General features: G+C 44.1%; 1 protein-coding gene across 2 annotated transcripts; it reads right to left on the bottom strand.

The window, feature by feature from the left end:
* Window positions 1–37: 37 nt before the first annotated feature.
* On the bottom strand, window positions 38–19,924 carry LOC121198597 (testis-expressed protein 2-like). Of its 2 annotated transcripts, none has more exons than XM_041062854.1 (12): window positions 19,549–19,924; window positions 6,753–8,093; window positions 5,292–5,492; window positions 4,577–4,856; window positions 4,293–4,480; window positions 3,475–3,675; window positions 2,587–2,695; window positions 2,002–2,134; window positions 1,737–1,874; window positions 1,138–1,347; window positions 921–1,041; window positions 38–753 (listed from the first exon to the last, which is right to left on the bottom strand). In XM_041062854.1, the coding sequence occupies exons 2-12, from the start codon at window positions 7,944–7,946 to the stop codon at window positions 607–609; spliced, it is 2,922 nt and encodes a 973-aa protein (XP_040918788.1). In that variant the 5' UTR covers window positions 7,947–8,093; window positions 19,549–19,924; the 3' UTR covers window positions 38–606. The 2 variants fall into 2 exon arrangements, with proteins under 2 accessions (XP_040918788.1, XP_040918789.1); XM_041062855.1 differs by having other exon boundaries at window positions 2,596–2,695.

Here is a 19,924-nt window from a genome sequence, read left to right as displayed (position 1 = left end):
TTATTGTTCACAGATGAATCCATGAGCATATCACAGTAACACTGTTCAGGAATAACATGCACCATGGCAGCTTGGCTGAACAGAACCAAGTACTTATCGGGTTATTATTTCTACGTTTTTCCGTTTCTAGTTTCTTCAGCCTCACAACCCTTAACTGAATCAGAAGATTAGAAAATTGATGGGTGGATAGTTTGTTGTTCAATCTGCGCTGTTTCAAAACTGTAACCAACACCTTGTTTTTGTGCAGTAAAGAGACAACCAGTTTCTTTCAGTCTTGCATCTATTTCAGCATCAGCTTTAAAAAAATGTTGCCTTTTGCAAATTCAGTGGACTATGTGCTCTCACCGGTGAGGGTGTTAGTCACAGTTAAATTATCTTCACAGTAGGGGGCACTGTAGCACCATTGTCACAGTCTCGAGGTCAATACCATGTTCAGTGTGCCATCAGGAGGCATCTATCCTGCACTGGTTAATGAACACACTCAGGATAAACACCAAGCCAGTACCCAGCTGCAGCAGCCTCAGAATCCATTAGAGATTCATGGCAATAGCTGTACAATGGCATTTTTTGCATCAGGAATGTCCCATCTGTTCCCTCAAGGGGGCATTATTCTGACATGTACTCCTGGGACTCCATGGAGGATTGTTGGGATGTGGATTGGACTGAAGAGTGGTGGGATGCAGGTGGGTTTTCCAGGCCAGATGTCATCAGGGGCAGATATAGATCATCCATATTGGGCATGACAAACACTTTCTGTTGAGCAGGAATGATTACAAGTTAGGAGACTGTCTACTGTGCTTCTCATGCTTCACTTATACAGTCACAAAGAAAAATCAAGATTAAATTATTCTGAATTAATCATTTCAGAACATTAGCATAATGCTTTATGCACTGACAAACAGATTCACAGATGGACTCACCTGGAACTCACACTGCAGTTTTTTCTCGATCCACTCAGTGACATGGGTGAAGGTGACCTCCCTCTCTCCCAGCATGGGACGCACATGAAGGTCTAACCTGGGAGGCACCCGGAAACTGTACCTGAGAGAAAAAGAGTATTAGTGAAGAAATATGCAGATAAATAATGAACAAGTAAATGTGCAGTTAGCATTGAATTAGCGTGTGAAATCAAAGTACCATATCCTGTCAGTAGGAGGAGGTGGGATGTTGATGGCCAGAGTACCAGAGAGCTCCAGGACCTCTACGCTGAGCATCAGAGGCATGTTGGACACCTCAGCGATCTTCTTCCTGATGTACTCGTTCTCTGTGGCCTTCTGGAAGTATTTGGACTTTGCTATCTTGTCCACAAATCTCAGGATTTTCCTACTAGTGCTGCCGCCAGTGTGCCTGGGGTAAAATAAGGACAAGGGAAAATGTATTATATATATTTCTAAACTGGAAATCCCAGAATGGCTGAGAGTGGTTTGTTTTGTTCAAGTTGCTAATGGTAAACTGTCTGAATTGGCAGCGAAAACATTTTCTGAAACATACATTACATCTGACTTAGGATAAATTGGTGAGTCTGAAGACTTCTCAGTGCAAGCCCAAAAAATGTCTTGTCCTTCCTAATAAAATGACTGACTGTGTTTATACTGACTGGTAAAACTAATGAGGGAACTAAAAGGAGCCAAATTAAAAGTTAAATGTACAGTGAGGTGCAGTGCAAGTTTGTGACCTATGACCCATGATGTATTTGATCTCTGTGATAGAAAACAACAGTAAAGTTGTTAATTTACCCATCAGTTGCTACTACTGTGCTCTTGTCTCCCACAGATCCCTGGGACTCAGATAGGGGGACTTCCTCTTCATCAGACGAGCCTGCGCTCGATGACTCTTCATCACTGTCAGCCAGTATACACAGCCTGGGCTTAGAGCTGTAAAACATACCAGTGGTATCTCTTAAAACAAGCTTAGAAAACACCTTTCTCCTTGGTATGTTCACCTTTGCCTCCACATACTCTCTTTATATATTAAGAAATATGAACTGGAGACAGGCCTCACCCCACTTGTTGCGTCTCTGGGACATTGTGAGCCTCGTCCTCTCCCTCTTTACCCAGCTTACACAGGTTCATCTTAGTCTCCAGGGTCATCTGAAGGCAACCTGTGTACATCAACTCCATTTCCAGCCACAGGCCTTGGAGACAGAGGGAGGGAGTTAAGCAGAGAGAAAAGAAAAGCCAATAGGTAATGCTTTGCTTTGGATTTCTTAAGGAACTTTAATCTAAACCCTGAGTTTGGTTTGGAGGCTGAGCCAACATCTCTTCTTGATCTAGTCTGGCCCAGTGTTGTTGCAGTGGGAACATTAGACAAATAGGGGATAGCTTGGCCGTGTTATTGTTGGTTGAGCTTAGTTCAAGCCTAAGAGGATTGCTAATCTCCTCAGAAGGAGACAATATAAAGCTTTTAGGGTGGGCACAACGAACTCTGTAATGAAATAAACAGGATCATGGCCTGAGCTGACTGCAAGAGAGAGAGAGATCTGGGTAGAGACTGTCGGGTAAACCTTATTTGGTGACTCCTCAGATGCATAGTGGTACAGAAAAGAATATAATAGAATATATATACAAATTAATGACACACATACACCTACTGTACCTCTGCGGTCCAGTGTAGGTTTGGAGGTGTTAAGGACCTGAGGTAGGCAGGTGCCCATGTCCAGATCCGCCAGAGTCAGCTCATTCATGAAGTATGGCAACTATAATGGGACAAAAAAGAATTTAATTAGTGCACACGCTGTGTTCATGACAGACATAAAAACTTTAAAATTAAATCTGTGTAAAACAAACACAGAGACCCGCAGGTAGCTAATCACTTCAAACAAATGAGCAAGCAATGGAAGCCCGCAGCAAGTGTGAGTGTGTGTACGTGTACGTGTGAGTGTGTGTGTGTGTATGTGTGTGTGAAGGAGAGAGAAGCAAAAGAGAGACAGAGGAGTAAAAAGGATGGTGCATGTCAGAGAGGAGAACAGGAAATGAGTAATGGGATGCTGTGATGCCATCAGTGCTCCCCCACCTGCTTGCCTTTGGAACCAGAGGGAGTGCATTATCAGCAGACTCTCTCTCTCTCTCTCTCTCTCTCTCTCTCTCTCTCTCTCTCTCTCTCTCTCTCTCTCTCTCTCTCTCTCTCTCTCTCTCTCTCTCTCTCTCTCTCTCTCTCACACACACACACACACACACACACACACACACACACAGCAATGAGGCAGGTAATGACATGTCTTTGACTTTGTGCAATGATGTGAGATGATGTTCAGGTCATATCATTGAGTTCCACAGTTTATAGAGCTCTGACCTACAGAGCACTCATGTCATTTGCCATCATAACACTGATGATGCAGTTGATGAGTTGGTGTGAATCTGAAGATGAATGTGCATATGAAAAGTGAGACAAAGAGAATCAGTTAAACCAATCATTTTTCACCCAAGGACTTCAGTTACCCTTGAAAAATAAATCCCCATCCTCAGCCACCCTCACCTTGATCTTGCTGAGTTTCTTCTGGATCTTGTCCGCCACCTGATCGGTCCAGTACTTCTCCCGCAGAAAGTCCCAGAAGATCCTTCCCACTAGGGAGTTCACCCAAGTGGGCTGGCCCTCTACGGAGCATGCCCCTGCTCCTGAACCTGCACTGGACTCCGCTCCAGCTTGACCTCCAGAGCTGTGCTCTTCATTGAGAATCTGCAGGGAATTACAGAGAAATAAGTCATTGGAAGGTATATACTTCAGCACAAGAATTTTTTAAAGGTTATTTGACCTGATAAAACAGAGATGCCAGATAAAAACTTTTGCCATATCTATTCCAATCGATAACTAAGTCCGGTGTTCACTGTTAATTTTGCAGCTACCTCCTCTAAACATCAGGACAGACTGTTTTTCCATGAGGTGCTAATTCCAAAACACCCAAGCCAGAATTAGCAGCTGAGCCTGGTATACTGCAGATGCACCACACTCAGTTCCTATTAATATCCTTCCAGCTAGGTGATAGCTGATATTTCTGCACATTGACATTTGGTCTGGTCAGCAAGGATGTGTTTGGCTGAGCCAGCATCCTGGAAAAGGCTGATCTGTGCAGAGCAGAGCAGTAGAACAGTAGCTGATATCGACCAGATTTGATCAATGGGAACTATGTAAAGTATTAGCATGACATCCAGAGGTTAAGCAGAGCAGAAGCAAAGTTGTGATATCTGATCAAGACGGACAAGGCTTCTTTAAATGGAATCCGATATACCAGGGGGGACAGTTTAAAGTCCACATAATTTTATAACACAAGCTAAATAAAAGTGTTGTTCATTGACCTTCTTGTGGGTCGTGGGGCTTCCCTTGTCACTGTGGCAGGGACTGGGAGTGGCATTGCAACTCTCTGAGCCAATCATTTGAGTCATGTAGGTGCTGTAGTCCACGAGCGTTCTTGTTTTTGTGGCTCCTGGCAAATCCTGCTGCTCCTCTGTGCTCTCTTTAACTGGATCTCCACCTGATGGTGTTTCTGAATGACACGTTTAAGACAGATGAGCAGGTGATGAGTGGGCTGAAGGAGCTGGTATACATAACCAGTCGCCATAAACCATCAACATCTTCTTACCTGTGTTCTCCTCACCGCTCACACTGCCCTTGGCACCGGTCCTGGAAGCAGATAGGAAGTGCTGGAACCACTCCTCCTTCTCTCTTCCTGTGCGGCCAAACAGGTAGAGGGTGACAGGAAGCTGGTGGTCCAGGATGGTGTACCTCTCTGCCCTTTCTTCTTCCTCCTGCCCTTCAACCAGATTCTCCTCCTCTACCTCCCCCTCAGCCAGAGTGATGCAGATGGGATATTTCTTGTTCCACACCCTCTTGCGAGCCAAACCAGGAGGCAACAAAGACACCTTGGGTAAAAATTAACAGAAAGGACAAATAAAAGGAAAAGTGTCATTCTCTTTTTATCTGTATTTTCATTACAAAGGATATGCTGGCAGGCAGAATTTGTGTTGACAGTTCACTTTTGCCAAAGCACTCCCCACATTGATTAGATAGTGTATTAGCTTTATTCTATTACCCTACAGCAAACTAATGTAGCCTGTTTCGATATGCGACCGGCAGAGTGGAGGGGTCAAGTTTATTCAGAGCATCATCACTTCAGTCGTAATCCTTCTGGTCTTTCATCTCCGTGTTAGATGACAAAGTGGGTGAAAAGTGATGTTGAGTGAAGAGTTCAGGCAAGAGGTCGCCTTGCCTCTCACTCTTTTACTCCCCTCTGAGGGACATGCCAGCCCTGCTGGGACCCAGAGATGAGAATATTTTTTTTTTGCAGACACACTGACCTTACAGTTAGCCAGCTGATAAGTCCGTGAATGCAAAAAGATGGCCTCGCGGTGCATCTCATCAAATGCCGCCCACCGAGGGATGTTGGTGCGCGGGTATGACAGGTGCAGCCGGCTGCCCTCCAGTGTGACATAGACAGAGTGCGTGATGGAGGGATGGAAAGTCTCAGGGTCGTAGCTGTGCGTCTCATTCATCCAGCCCTGGAAGTAAATTATAATAGTAGTGACACAGCCAGTCACAAATTGCTTCACATTCCAATTTCTGAACTGAACAATCTTGCCAGCTGTGTTGTGGCTATATTTACGTGCATTTGACAAACTGTTAAAATCAGTAATGAACAAGTAAATGTGCAGTCTCTACTGAGGCAAATGAAATTCACAGTGAGTGGTGCAAACTGTGACAATGCAGCTCAGCAGGAGGGGAAACATGAGCCTCAGCAGAATACATCTGTCTCATTTAACACTGTAGACGTGTCTTAGAATACGGCCTCATGGTAGTAACTCCTCTGTCCTCATAAACTTTACCTTATTTGAACCTGCTAACTCTGCATTTATCGAGGCAGACGGCACCACTCAGCTATCAAGAAGTGCTTTGTGAAAGCAATTATCAAAATAACCCTCTCTTTAGATGCTGAACCTGCTGTGCCTGAGGGTAATTTTTCATACAGTAATTACCTCAAAACTAATCCATTAGGCACCACTGATAGTCTTTATCTTTAGTGCAATCCAGTGCCTCGCATGGCTGCTGTTGTTTGCTGTTCTGATCTCTCACCCTGCAGAGCAAACACTAGAGCTTCAAGCTCATTTCCATGTAGCCAAATCAGTCACAGGACAGAAAAGTACTTACTGCAGGAGCCTCTGCAGAGGTTTCTCTGCACATCAAAGAGCAAGGCTAACAGTCTACAGCCATGCTAGCAGCTCTGTCAGGCCGTACTGACACACAATGGTATTATGAACATAATCAGTGGTGGACTGGCCAACACTAGAGCCATGCTGCTAGCATGGCTTAAAACTTATGAGATATGTGTGGATTCCTTTTTTTCTCGAAATTAAATTATCAGGGTTTTTTTTTTAAATCTAAACTAATTAACAACAGAATTCTGTCCCAAATAAGAGAGAACATGCAAAAAACTGCTGCAGGTATGACCATCTGTGAGTTCACTAGGCTGAAGGGCTGACAGAGAAAATGTTTGAAAGAGAAAACAAAACACACTTTCACCCACACCAAAATGTCAGCCTGAAAAATCACCCACGCTGTTTTCAGTCCAGTGGTTTTTCCAAATCAGTGCCTGGGCCTTTGCTCTGATACACTTACATGGGCACTACACTGCACAGAGACATGTTTGGGTAAAAGTAAAGAGACACAGAGATGCAACGTCAGCATATCTCTTTAATGTTACCCCTTTCTTTATATATACTTATACGTACGTAAATATACACCATATTTTACAAATTTATTACCTCTAGGATTTCTGGATCTGTGTGTTTTCCATCAAGTGGACCCATGCTGGAATTGAACTGAGCACCCTTGCCCTTGCCTCTGGAGTTTGAGCGTCGTGGAGCAAACATGAATACGACCACCAGACCCAGCAAAAAGCCACATGCGACCCCCACAGACAGACCCGTCAGATAGGAGGGGAGGGGCAGCACAAAGAACCCATAAGCTAGAAGACCCACAGGAAAGAGCCAGCGGATAGGCAGCGATGAGCCTGGGACTGTGCCTTGAGACTGGGTGTAAGTTTTGTGATGTGTCCCTCTGGATCCATTCTGGAGTTCCACCACTTGAATCATATCTCCATACGTGCGAATTTCATAATGGCTGTCTCTGCTGTGGGTGTGGCGTTCTGGGGAGACAGAGGATTTTATCATTGAACCCTTCTGGAGTCTTCTCAGAGGAGTCTCACACACACCTCTGTGCTCACCATCAGTCCTCCTCCGGCACTTAAAGTCCGCATCTTCACTGCTTCCCTCTCTTCCACAGCTCCACTGGGAGGCTGGTGAGTCTCCAACACCACAAGACCTCCCCTGCTTGGGGCTGCCAGAGCTTTCATCCCCCATGATCTTACTCAGCATGCTCAGAGGATCCTGCATGGCCTCTGAGAACTTCCTCCGTGTGTCCTCCAGCTCAGCGATCAGAGAGCTGCCCCGGGGTTCAGTGGGAGACATGCTGCCCGTGGAAGGAGGTGACATCCAGTTATCATTCTCATTAAGTACTCCTGCTTCAGGCCTTGCCTCTGGGATCTTTGACTGGGTAACCTGCTTCCAGGGATGCAAGTGCAGTTTGGAGTCAGACTTGGAGAGGTTAACCTCTGGCTCAACCCGACGGGAGATCTCTGTGCTCAGGGACTTGACCAGGCTAAGGAGTGGTTTGCCTCTTAGAGAGTTGCTCTCCCTCGGCTCCAAGTCCGTGGAGGAGGATTTCACCAAGTTGGTGGTGACGAGCAGACCTGCTGATAATGCTGACAGATCAGCTAAGGAGCCTGGGGAGGAGGGGGAGTGAGGCAGGAAGGGGGGCTGGGAGCGCTGGCCTTGGCTCAGGTCCAAATCGATCCCCAGACACAAGCTCTCTCTGGCTTGTGGTTTGTCTTTAGAGAAGGCCACAGTGGGACCCTCATCGTGGCGATCCAGGCTGAAGATGAGCTTGCTCTCCTCCATGCTGACCGTCGGCCACGAACTATGGTGAGAATGCAGTCAACCAGGAGTAGCAGACTTCCAAAACATGGAGCATGGTGCTAACACTGTTAGTCTGAAACTGGATGTAGACTTGTAAGATCCTCTTTGTGTGGCTCATAATGTTGGATGCTGGAAATGGAGAAACAAGGAAAACATATTATCATAAATGTGACCATTTAAACAGCTTCAACAAATCCTTTGTAAGATTTCTTTTAATGACAGCATAACAGTTAATGCAAAACCTCTGTGCAGCTTCTTCTTGCTCTGATTTTCTTCCCATTTCATTCTTCTCTGTCACTTTTCTAATTTTCTCTCTCATTTCACCTTTAGACCTTTCGTTTCTAATCTCCTCTGCACTCTCTCCAATGTCCCTTTTACTTTTCCTCTGCAGGCATTTTGTGTTTCACTCTGTGTGCGCTGTCAATTCATATACAGTCTGAGTTTGAGGTAAGGTAGGGATGGAGTAGTTTGTTTCTGGAATAATCTAGGGAGTCATTAGCATGGAATGCCACAGCTAATCCCAAATTAGATGCAATGATCCAATCCATTAGCCATGTTCCATTAGGCTGCTTGTGCCAGTTCGACATGTTTTGTCTTAATCTTAGGACCCGTGAAAGATGCTCCGTAAAACAACAGCCTTCTTTTCTTGTCATTTTAAATATTTGTGCAGTTTTCTTCCCACCTTGCTTTCAGAAGATGGAGACTGTTACTCATTTGCATCCTCTGCCAAAATTCCCCCAGATGGTTCAGGGATTCAAAATGGAAACTCTTCAATTACAAGATCACATCTCTAAACTCGTGGCCACCTGAGGTTTGATTAAAGTGAAACACAGAAAAAAAAACTCTATCTGTGACAGCATCTGCTTGTGTGGATGATAAAAGTGAACACATGCTGCTGTTCCTTGTGTCTAGAATGTCTGATTTTAGGACAAACTACTAACACTTGACCGAGCACTGAAGATGAATATTACAGTATATGCACCCTCACTTCAATTATATATACAGGCAATCGCACATGAAGTCCAGTTGTCTGCATTGAGAGAAGTCATGTGTAACTCGGAGTAAGAGCTCAGTTACATTTAGTAAAGTTTAAGCTTCTCCATGTCATGAATGTAAATGGTTATGGTCTGCAACCAGACCATAACCACTGTCCATTATGCCTTTGAAAGCACAACAATTAGACACTCCCTCGAGAAATCAGGGCTTTGAGAGTGTATGGCTCTATAACACACCCTTCACAGCTTGTTTACAAGTGACAACCACTGACATGTATCGTGCCCGACATGCTGCACAGCCCAATTGACTGATAGTCAACAGCTAGGTTACAGAGAGTGGATTAACTCTAATCCTCCATATTAAAGAGGCTTTTACAATAGGAAATTAAGACTTGGGACATGAATTAAATCTGATGAATGGGCAATCAGCATGACTTTCAATTTTAGATACATTTTCAGATTCACATGTGCTAGCTGTCAGCTGCACATAATGCAGTGTCATGTGATCACCAGCTGGCTTCAAGAGCAATACAAAGTGTTTGTATTTCTGAGGCCAGATTCCCTACACATTAGAAAATAAAACAGAGGGCAACAATGCTGTCAAAAAACGTTCCTGCCATTTAGCAGCTGCATTTTGACATAAAAGCAGCAACACAAAATATAACAGTAGGAAGACACTGGAGCAATGACTGGCCGTTGTCCTGTGTATTATAAATTCTAATCCTGACATGGATGAAATCAATTTTCAAGGTCACAAATAGTCATTTGACACCATGTTGCTAGCATAATTTAACATCCCATGCCTGTTGGCTCTTTCCTTATCTCTCCACTTCTCTGCACACTGCTCATAAGAAGAGATGTTAATTTGTAGCATCAACCTGCTGGGCTCTTTGTCAAATTTAATTAACCAAAAGCGCTGCTACAGACAGCCCTGCATTACCCTAATCAATTTCTACTTCGGAGTCAGTTTGGATCAGTTCATGCTGACAGCGAGAGGAAAACCTTTGCTGCTCAGTGGAATAGTCAGCAGGGACTTGGCAGCTTTCCAGTCAGGACTGTGCATGAATTTCTGCAGAAGTAAGGAATTAAGTAAAAGTAGCCACCGGAGGACTGACACAGGGTTACAAGGGGAAAAGTCTGGAACCCTTTTAGTTTTTTGTTTGTCCTTGGAAAATGGAAAAGAAGCAAATGCTGCTATTTTATATTTAGCAATAGAGGAAAGCCGATTAGTCAACTAAACATTTCATCTGTAATTTTTAAAAATACAAATACAGTGGGTTACTCAGAAGTGTATATAGGTTGAGGATTTTGAGTACTACATGAAAAAGTACTTTGTGAGTTGATACAATCAGATAATAAGTCATTCCACAGGTTAATGAAGTTAGTAAATTAAATTTTGAATGACTGAAGGTACTGGAGGCTTATTTAGACAAAAAAGTTAGTAAGCCTTATGACAAAACCATGTTGGAAAGTGTTATCAAATCCTACGTATTTGCTTATGTTGTGACAGGTAGATTCAAGAGTCTACCAGTGAGCAGAAGATCACCCAGAAAGGATTAAAATGGGGAGGGAGAAATGATGTGACCAGCAGAAAATCCCATTTTTAATCCTGACATGAGCATGGGATTCAATCCTGCCAAAAAGTCATCATGTCTTTCCCACCCTGTCCTCCTCGTGGCCTTTCTATCCTGGCTTAACAAGAACAAACAGGACACAATATTCTTTCTTTGTGAGATGCACTTCATTTAAAACCCAAGTGTACTGCTGTCTGAGATCACGTGAGGAGACTGTCCATGCCATGGCCTGGCATGACAGCTTTTCATCCTTTTTTTCTTAACATGCCATTCCTTTGCTTCATCCTGTCCTCAAACTACTGTTTGGCCCCAATGACTGACACATTTGGCACAGGGCTGTGTGTGTTTGTCTGGGTATCACAGGGTCAGTGTTAGTGAAGCTGTACTTTATCTCATTAGGCCAGAGGTGTCCAAACTGTTCCACAAAGGGCCGTGTGGCTGCCGGTTTTTGTTCCAACCAAGCAGCAGCACACCAGACTTCACTCATTTAATCAACTGATCTCAGTCGTCAGACAGTTGATTGGTCAAGCTGTGTGCTCTTGATTGGTTGGAACAAACACCTGCAACCACATGGCCCTTTGTGGAACAGTTTGGACACCTCTGCATTAGGCAAATCATTAAGAGACAATATCCCCTTCGCTAAAAGCGGTTGATTGACTGTTTGTAGACAATGGACATACAACTTTCCTAGGACATCGTACCATTTGAAGAAACGCTAAATTCATCACTACATTGTCAGTGTAACTACACCGGTCCAAAGCAATAATGGCCACGCATCATACTGATGTCTTTCGAGTTTTATTTCTCCGTACTTCCTCCTCCGCAGACACCGTGAAAACTACAAAATAAAGACAAACATTTTTGAAACACACATCTCTTGCTCTTCAGAGTCTCTCAAAAATGTCCAGAGCCCAGACAGGCTCCACAATAGCATGGGCGCTAACACCCGAACACAAACAGGTCCCGACTAGCCAGCAAAAACATATAAAATTGTCCATTCAAGGCCACACAACCATCACAAACAATAACAAAACCATACAAAAATGCAAAATAAAGGTTACCGTGTGCGCCTCTTGGACCATGCAGTACTAATATCTTGCGGCCGTATGCACTTCTCCTGTAGCCATGACGGCGTCCTACTCTTTAGCCGTGATGGCGCGCTCCGCCGCCCCACAATGCCACAGGTGCGACCTCCGAACTACGACCATGTGACCAATTACTACGAATCAACCTCGTTCTTACATTCCTTAAATCAGTTTTAATAACCATGAATTGAAACACTAATGAAATTGTTACAAAATGTAAAATAAACATTTCAATTAAATCTCAACTGTCTTTCAACTGTCTCTCAGACAGTTACACTCCCACCAAATTACTATGATTTATGATAACTTTTGTGAAAACATTTGAATAAATCAAGTAATTTCTAGAACAACTGGTATCTTATACCTCTCACGTCTGAACTGTTACTTTTGACTTTCTACACAGATATGTGTTTACAGATTGGTTACATTGGAACACATTTTAGTTGTTTTCTACAAGCACAACTAATTTATGAATAGGACGTTCAAGGATAGATAGATTAGTAAGTCCTTGACCCTCTTTCCCTAGCTTACTGTTTCCCATTTGTACAGTGGCCTTTCGAACCAGTCCATCCTCATCTCTGCAAACATCTAGCACCCTTCCAAGTCTCCACTCACTGCGGGGAATCTCTTCCTGTTTGACAATGACAATATCTCCAATCTCTACATTTCGTCTTGAAGAATGCCAGCGTTGTCTGAGCGTGATGTTTGCCACATACTCCTTCCTCCATCTACTCCAGAATTGCTCCGTCAGGTACTGCACCCTGCGCCACCTTTTCCTGGCGTACACATCTTCAGCCACAAATTTTCCTGGGGGAGGCAGCGGAATGGAACTTTTCATGGTTAGTAAATGGTTTGGTGTGAGTGGTTCTAGGCTTTTGGGATCATTAATACTGTTGGTTGTGAGTGGGCGACTGTTAACAATTGACATTGCCTCATAGAAAAATGTCCTTAAAGAAGCATCATCTAGTCTTCCAGCACTTTTGGAGAGGACCCAGCTTAGGACACTCCTAACTGTCCTGATCTGCCGTTCCCAAACCCCTCCCATGTGACTGGCATCAGGTATGTTCATAGTGAAGTCACATTGTCTCTCAGCCAGGTAAGCTGTCAGTCTGTCTTTGTCCAGTTCTTTCAGAGCTTTTGTCAGTTCATTTTTTGCTCCAGTGAAATTTGTGCCTTGATCCGACCTGATTTGTCTTACAGCTCCACGAATTGCTATAAAACATCGCAGTGCATTGATGAAGGCATCCGTTGTTAAATCTTCCAAGATTTCAATGTGGATTGCCCTTGAGGATAGGCAGGTGAATATAAGCCCATACCTTTTGTACTCTTTGCGTCCCTGCTTTGTGAGAAAGGGTCCAAAACAATCCATTCCACAAAAAGAAAATGGTGGTGATGGATCAACACGGCTAGCAGGGAGATCTGCCATTTTTTGTTTTTCTGTTGGTCGGCGAGCTCTCCTGCATGTGACACACTGTCTGATGTAGTTAGCTACAACTTTGCTGCCACCAACTACCCAGTAACCATTTGCTCTGAGCTCATTGAGGGTCTGGCCTCTGCCTTGATGCTGAGTTTTTTCATGACAGTAGCCTAGGATCAGCTTCGTGACCACACCGTCTCTTGGTAAGATCACTGGATGTTTCAAATCGTAAGGTAAGGAGGCGTTCTTTAATCGCCCTCCCACCCTGAGAACACCATCTTGCAATACTGGGTTGAGCTGAAACAACTGATGGCTATGAGGCAGTTTGTCATGGCTCAGTGTTTGCATCTCCTCTTTAAAAGCATCCTTTTGTGCCAGCTTTACAAGCACAAGACTGGCTTGTCTTTTATCTTCAACAGATATGGGCTCTGCTGTTTTGTCTCGTTTTGCTAGTTTCTGGATCCGAGCAACCACATTTAATGCTGTATGCCATCTTGAGAAACGCTCAAATCTCTCCAAAAACTTGTCCTCTTCCATTACACTTGTTTGTAATGCTTGTGTTACTTTGACTTCTGGATCTCCCACCATAAGCTGTGGATTTGGTTTTGGTGTCAAAATCTCTCTTTGCCACAGGAATTTTGGTCCAGTGAGCCAAGTCGAACTAATCAACTCTGCCACCCTGAGGCCTCTGGAGGCGTGATCCGCCGGGTTTTGGTCAGTCTCAACGTGGTACCACTGTGTTGGGTCTGTTGTTTCTCTGATTCTTTGAACTCGATTCGCTACAAAGACATGAAATCTTCGAGCTTCATTGTTAATGTAGCCTAAGACTACCTGTGAATCTGTCCAAAAGTATTCTTGGTCGACTTTGAGCTCCAACTCCTCCTTCAACATCCTGCTGACTGCTGAGGAGACCACTGCAGCTGTTAACTCCAGTCTAGGTATGGTTACAACTTTGGTGGGGGCGACCCTTGCCTTACCTATGACTAGAGAACAATGTACTTTGTCTTCTGTTACCACTCTGATATATGAACACTGGCCATACCCTTGATTGCTTGCGTCTGAAAAATGGTGCAACTCAATCCTCTGAACCTTCCCTAGGTTTTCAGGGGCAAAGCATCTTGGGATCTGGAGCTTTTGCAGATTTTGCAGGTCGTTCAGCCAGCTCTCCCATCGTGGCTTTAGCTCTGTGGGCAGTTGTTCGTCCCATCCAATGCCCTTTTGGCACATTTCCTGTAGTATTTTCTTTCCCAGTAGAAGGAAAGGAGCCAAGAAGCCTAGTGGGTCGAAAACAGAGGCAACTGTGGAGAGTATTCCCCGCCGTGTTGCAGGCTTCTCATCCAGGGCAACTTTAAAGGAGAAGGTGTCGCTGTTTACACTCCATTTTACTCCTAACACGGTCTGGACTGGGAGTTCATCATGAGTGAGATCGACATCTTGAACTCCACTAGCTCGTTCCCTGTCAGGAATAGATTCCAAGACTTCTCTGCTATTCGAGATGAACTTGTGGAGGTGTAATTTTCCTTTTGCACACACATCTTGTGCCTCTCTCACCAGTTTGATGGCTGTGTCCACAGATTCTACGCTGATGAGGCCATCATCAACGTAGAAATTCTTTCTGATGAAATTGGCTGCTGCCGGATAGTCCTTTTCGTTTTGGCTTGCAAGGTGCTTAATTCCATAATTTGCGCAGCCAGGAGAAGAAGCTGCTCCAAAAAGATGGACTCGCATGCGGTATTCCTTTGGCTCTGATTTTGTATCGCCGTTTTCCCACCACAGAAAACGTAAGTAGTCTCTGTCCTCTGGACTTACATGGAACCTGTGAAACATTTTCTCTACATCACAGATCACTGCAATGGCATGTTTGCGGAACCTGCAGAGCACTCCTGTCAGTCCGTTGGTGAGATCAGGTCCAGTAAGTAAGTGATCATTCAGAGCTGTGCCCTCATACTTGGCAGAGCAGTCAAACACAACCCTAATTTTTTCTGGCTTTCGAGGATGATATACCCCTTGGTGGGGAATATACCAAACATTTCCTGTTTTGGGTTGGTTGTCAGCTCTCTCTGCATCTCCATCCTTAAAGACACTGTCCATGAACTTAACGTAGTCATCCTTAAATTTGGGATTTTTCTCAAATTTCCCCTTTAGCTGCTTCAGCCGCACCAGAGCCAGCCTCTTGTTTTCTGGCAGTTGTGGGCGTGTCTTAAAGGGGAGAGGCATTTCCAGGTGCCCATCTGCATTCTGATATATTCTTTCATTCAGTAACTGTGTGAACTGTATGTCACTTTGTGAAATAGTCTTTTCCCCAGGGTTAGTATCTCTGAAGTCAGCTTCAAGGGCTTTGATGACAGTGGCTGGTGTCAATAGTGGTAGTTCTTTAACAGCTATGCGATGGCACAGACCTGTCACTTCAGTTGACTTTGCTACCTGTGGTGAGCTGCCGACAATGCTCCAACCTAGGTCAGTCTTGATGCCATACGGCTCATCATCACGTCCTGTGATGACTTGTCGTGGAGCCAAGGCTTTGGGGCAGTCATATCCTATGAGGAGTCCAACCTCACACTCCATCAGCTCTGGTATTTCCTGAGCTATTCTGCTCAGATGTTTCCACTTTTTGGCAGTTCCAGGGGTAGGAATGTGAGAACGCTCCAGTGGGATGAAATCTCTGGTATAAGCAGGTGGCAAGTTGACAAAGCCTTGTGAGGAAAATCCTCTGACTCTAAGACCACTGACTCTATCACTCTTAATGATGGAATCTTTTTCCACCATAGTGGTTAGCTTCAACTTAACAGGCTCTAAACCCACCCCCATCTTTTCACATACCCCTTGGTCTACAAAAGTGTTGCTACTCTGTGTATCTAACAGGGCATACACTAAGGTCTCTGTTTCAGGAGTGGTGCTTGAAGACATCCATACAGGCACTATCATGGATGTGCTCCCACCTTCGTTTCTGCTCACATAGCAAGAAAGGGCGGATGTGTTTTCTTCTGCTTGCTTGGCATGTGAAGAGGATGTGTCTGTAGCAGCAGGACGATCCTCATGCAGTGGTGTTGGATGAGGTTTCTTACAAATGCCACAAGTGGCTTTATTCTTGCAGTCCTTTGAATTATGTCCTCTTCTAAGACAGCCAAAGCACAGGTTATTGTCCATTATGAACCTTCTCTTTTCCTCTACAGGTTTACTGGCAAGCTTCTGGCATTTGTGAATAGAATGACTTTCTCCACAGAATACGCATGGGACTGAGTTTGGAGATGTGAATGAGGTGTTCACTTTCTTTGATCCATTTGAATCCTTTGAGCTGTTCTCCACAGCACTGTGTGTTTTCATCACTGTAATTGATTTATCTGATGCTTTCATGTTTGTAATGAACACATTAGCCTTTGGGCGATTTATGTCTCTAGTTGGCTTTTCTTCAGCGTGTTTTAAAGCATGAAATGATGTCACAGGATTGCATGCAATATCTGCCTCCTTAGCCACGAAATCAGCAAACTCCCTGAAATTGGGATATTCCTCTGTTCGTCGCAGCTGTTTTGTGACATGACGATTCCAGCGAGAGACCAACCAATCTGGGAGCTTTTGGAGCATCTTTTGATTTTCCTCACAGTCATTTAGCACCTGAAGCCCTTTGATGTGTGGCATAGCGTTGCTGCAGGCTGCCAGGAAATCACTGAATTGTCTCAGTTTGAGCGACTCTCTTGAGCCAATCTTTGGCCAGTTATTCAGTTTTTCTCTAAATGCACGCTGGACCACGAAGGGGTGACCATACCGAGTGTTCAATGCCTCCCATGCTTGGTCATAGGCTTCGTCATCTTTTCTGAAGAAGCTTCCTTCCACTGCTGATCGTGCCTCACCACTGATGTATTTCTGTAGGTAAAACAATCTGTCTGCTGGATTTGTGCATCGCCGTTCAATCAGTGCCTTGAAACTTGTGCTCCACTCTAAGAACTTAAGTGGATCTCCTGAGAAGACTGAAGGCTCAGGTGCAGGAAGTCTGGTAAGTACCATTGTGTCATGAAGAGCTTGTACTAATGATGCTTCATTGTACTCAGTATTGTTTATTTGGTCTTTGTTATTGTTGTGATATGTTTGTTCCCTTTTCATTTCTTTACAGGGCACTGGAGGACTGGTCACCTTACTGTCTGCTGCTTTATTTTCGTTGCAGACCTCACTTGAATCAGCCTCAGAGTACGCTTTAAGCTTAGCAGCTATCACATCAAGATCTCTCTGATTTTCCAGTCTTTTAAGTTGTTGCTTTTGTGCAGCAATTGCCTCTTCCATGTTCATTTCAGCCTTCTTTGCGGCTAACTCTGCAGCGCATTCTGCTCTTCTTGCTGTAATGCTTTGCTGTTCTGATGAATGGCTTAAGTGGTGACTGCGAACAGTAGATTTGGTGATTGTAGACCCAAATATGGACTGGGCATACTCTCTGTCAAGCACCATATGAAGCCTTGCATTTTCTGCTTTAGCGTCAAATTCCTCTTGTCCTACTTCACTCATGCGCACTTTCATCAACTCCATCAAATCTCTTGTTACTGCTGTGCAGGAGTCCATTTTTCTTCTGATCTCAGTAGAAGGTGCTGAATGAGATCGTATATTTACATATGCATCTTTCACTTGTGACTCCAGCTCCTCAACAGCATCCATCATGTCACCCAAGTCTCCATCGGAGCATTCCTCCTTCAGTTTGGTGCGTGAGGCTTTAACCTGCTGTTTCCATTTTTCATACAGTGTGATGAATTTACTCTCTCTTTGAGAAGTCTCTTGTTGCTTCAGTTCCAGCATTTTAGGGGTTAACTTTCTCTCTCTTGAAGATTTCCTGAGTTGATCTGTTTTGGAGGTGGCGGAGGTAGGCTCAACAGCTGATACTCTGAGTATTTCTATTTCAGCATGAAGATCACCTATAAGTGCCTCTAATCTCTCCCTTTCAGTGCCATCAGTTTGTGATTTTAATTGTTCATTTAAACTGGTCAGTTCTTCTTGGAGGGACTCTATTTGTTCACTTAAATCAACACCTAGTGATTTTTCCCCATGAAGTGACATTGTACATTTTTGAAAAGACACTATTTTAGAAAAAGCACCCCTTTTTACAAAGTTGTTGTTAAATATGCAAACAAGCAAATAAACCCTTTACCACTATGTGGTTATCAGTGTAGTCAAAGTACTAATGTTTAGCAACAATTAACTCAAATAAACCTCTTAATGCACTTCTTTGATTATGAATTCAAACTCTGAAGTAGAAAAACACCATTAAAACATTAATAACAAATACACTGACAAAACAGGAACAATGAAGAAAAATCAATTACTCTTTCAGTAATGAACTAGTATTTTTTTTTTTTTTTTTGTTAAACAAGTCTTTTCTTGCACAGTACCTCTCTTGAATAATTGCTTTCTTTGAAGTTGTATAAACTATCCATAAGGAAGTAGAGATGGTACAGTCAAACCTGGCGCCGTCAGTAGAGCCGCCCTCTGTGTTGACAGCTATGGGATGAAACAGTCACTGCACGCTGAAGCCTGAAGAGGATGTTTGCAGAGCTGTAGTCGCGCTGATGCTGCCCTCTAGTGGCGAAGTCGCGATACTCTCAATCCGGTATTAGGAGCGACTCTCCCGTGTCCTCTCTATCGGCACGCCTCTTCTCCGGTCTCGTCTTTGGTCATACGCTGCTCCGGTGATTGCGCTGCCCTCTCTCTCCTGGACGGACACCCGCTGCTCTGGACTCTTACTCTGGATTCTCGGCCATACTGGCGTTACGTTTTCACTGTAACTACACCGGTCCAAAGCAATAATGGCCACGCATCATACTGATGTCTTTCGAGTTTTATTTCTCCGTACTTCCTCTTCCGCAGACACCGTGAAAACTACAAAATAAAGACAAACATTTTTGAAACACACATCTCTTGCTCTTCAGAGTCTCTCAAAAATGTCCAGAGCCCAGACAGGCTCCACAATAGCATGGGCGCTAACACCCGAACACAAACAGGTCCCGACTAGCCAGCAAAAACATATAAAATTGTCCATTCAAGGCCACACAACCATCACAAACAATAACAAAACCATACAAAAATGCAAAATAAAGGTTACCGTGTGCGCCTCTTGGACCATGCAGTACTAATATCTTGCGGCCGTATGCACTTCTCCTGTAGCCATGACGGCGTCCTACTCTTTAGCCGTGATGGCGCGCTCCGCCGCCCCACAATGCCACAGGTGCGACCTCCGAACTACGACCATGTGACCAATTACTACGAATCAACCTCGTTCTTACATTCCTTAAATCAGTTTTAATAACCATGAATTGAAACACTAATGAAATTGTTACAAAATGTAAAATAAACATTTCAATTAAATCTCAACTGTCTTTCAACTGTCTCTCAGACAGTTACAGTCAGTATGCGCTCTTTCTGTCTTCACCTTTAGACAATTAATCAGGTCCTGGGCTGTATTTGAAAATGAAGGCAGGTATCATATGGTCATAATAAACAAGTATTTGCCGCAATCGGTAAAAGGAAAACACTCACATGAATCTGCCATATTTGACCAGCTGCTCATGAGAGATCACTGGCACAGGCGAGGAGAAGTCCATAGTAAATAAGGCATCGGTTTGTGCAGAAATGTGCTTCAAGTGCAGGCTGCAGTGATCAGTCTGGTTGCTGCAGAGTGCGGTGTGCTGCACACGAGGAGATGCGCACCATCCACCCACCGTAGGTAACAAATATTCAGTCAACTTTACTCAGATTGTCGCCTGTGTTCGTCGCAAACAGAAAAACATAGACACAGCTGGCCAAACTCCTTAAAAGATCGTATACAAATACAGTTCATCTTTAAGGTGAAAGCGTCAGAGATATTGGCACCCTTTAATATCGCTCCTCCTTCCTTCCGCTTCAGGAGGCGTCA

Source organism: Toxotes jaculatrix, chromosome 18 (genome assembly GCF_017976425.1).
Source record: "Toxotes jaculatrix isolate fToxJac2 chromosome 18, fToxJac2.pri, whole genome shotgun sequence".
Lineage (NCBI taxonomy): Eukaryota > Metazoa > Chordata > Actinopteri > Toxotidae > Toxotes > Toxotes jaculatrix.
The sequence above is the reverse complement of the archived record's forward strand: the minus strand, read 5'-3'. Positions and strand labels throughout refer to the sequence as shown.

Coding starts and splice junctions, on each gene's coding strand:
- LOC121198597 (XM_041062854.1), bottom strand. CDS start 7,946: ATGGAGGAGAGCAAGCTCATCTTCAGCCTGGATCGCCACGATGAGGGT. Junction 4,857..5,291: donor ATCAGCTGGCTAACTGTAAG/GTCAGTGTGTCT, acceptor TTTTTACCCAAG/GTGTCTTTGTTGCCTCCTGG. Junction 1,348..1,736: donor ACAGTAGTAGCAACTGATGG/GTAAATTAACAA, acceptor ATTTTACCCCAG/GCACACTGGCGGCAGCACTA.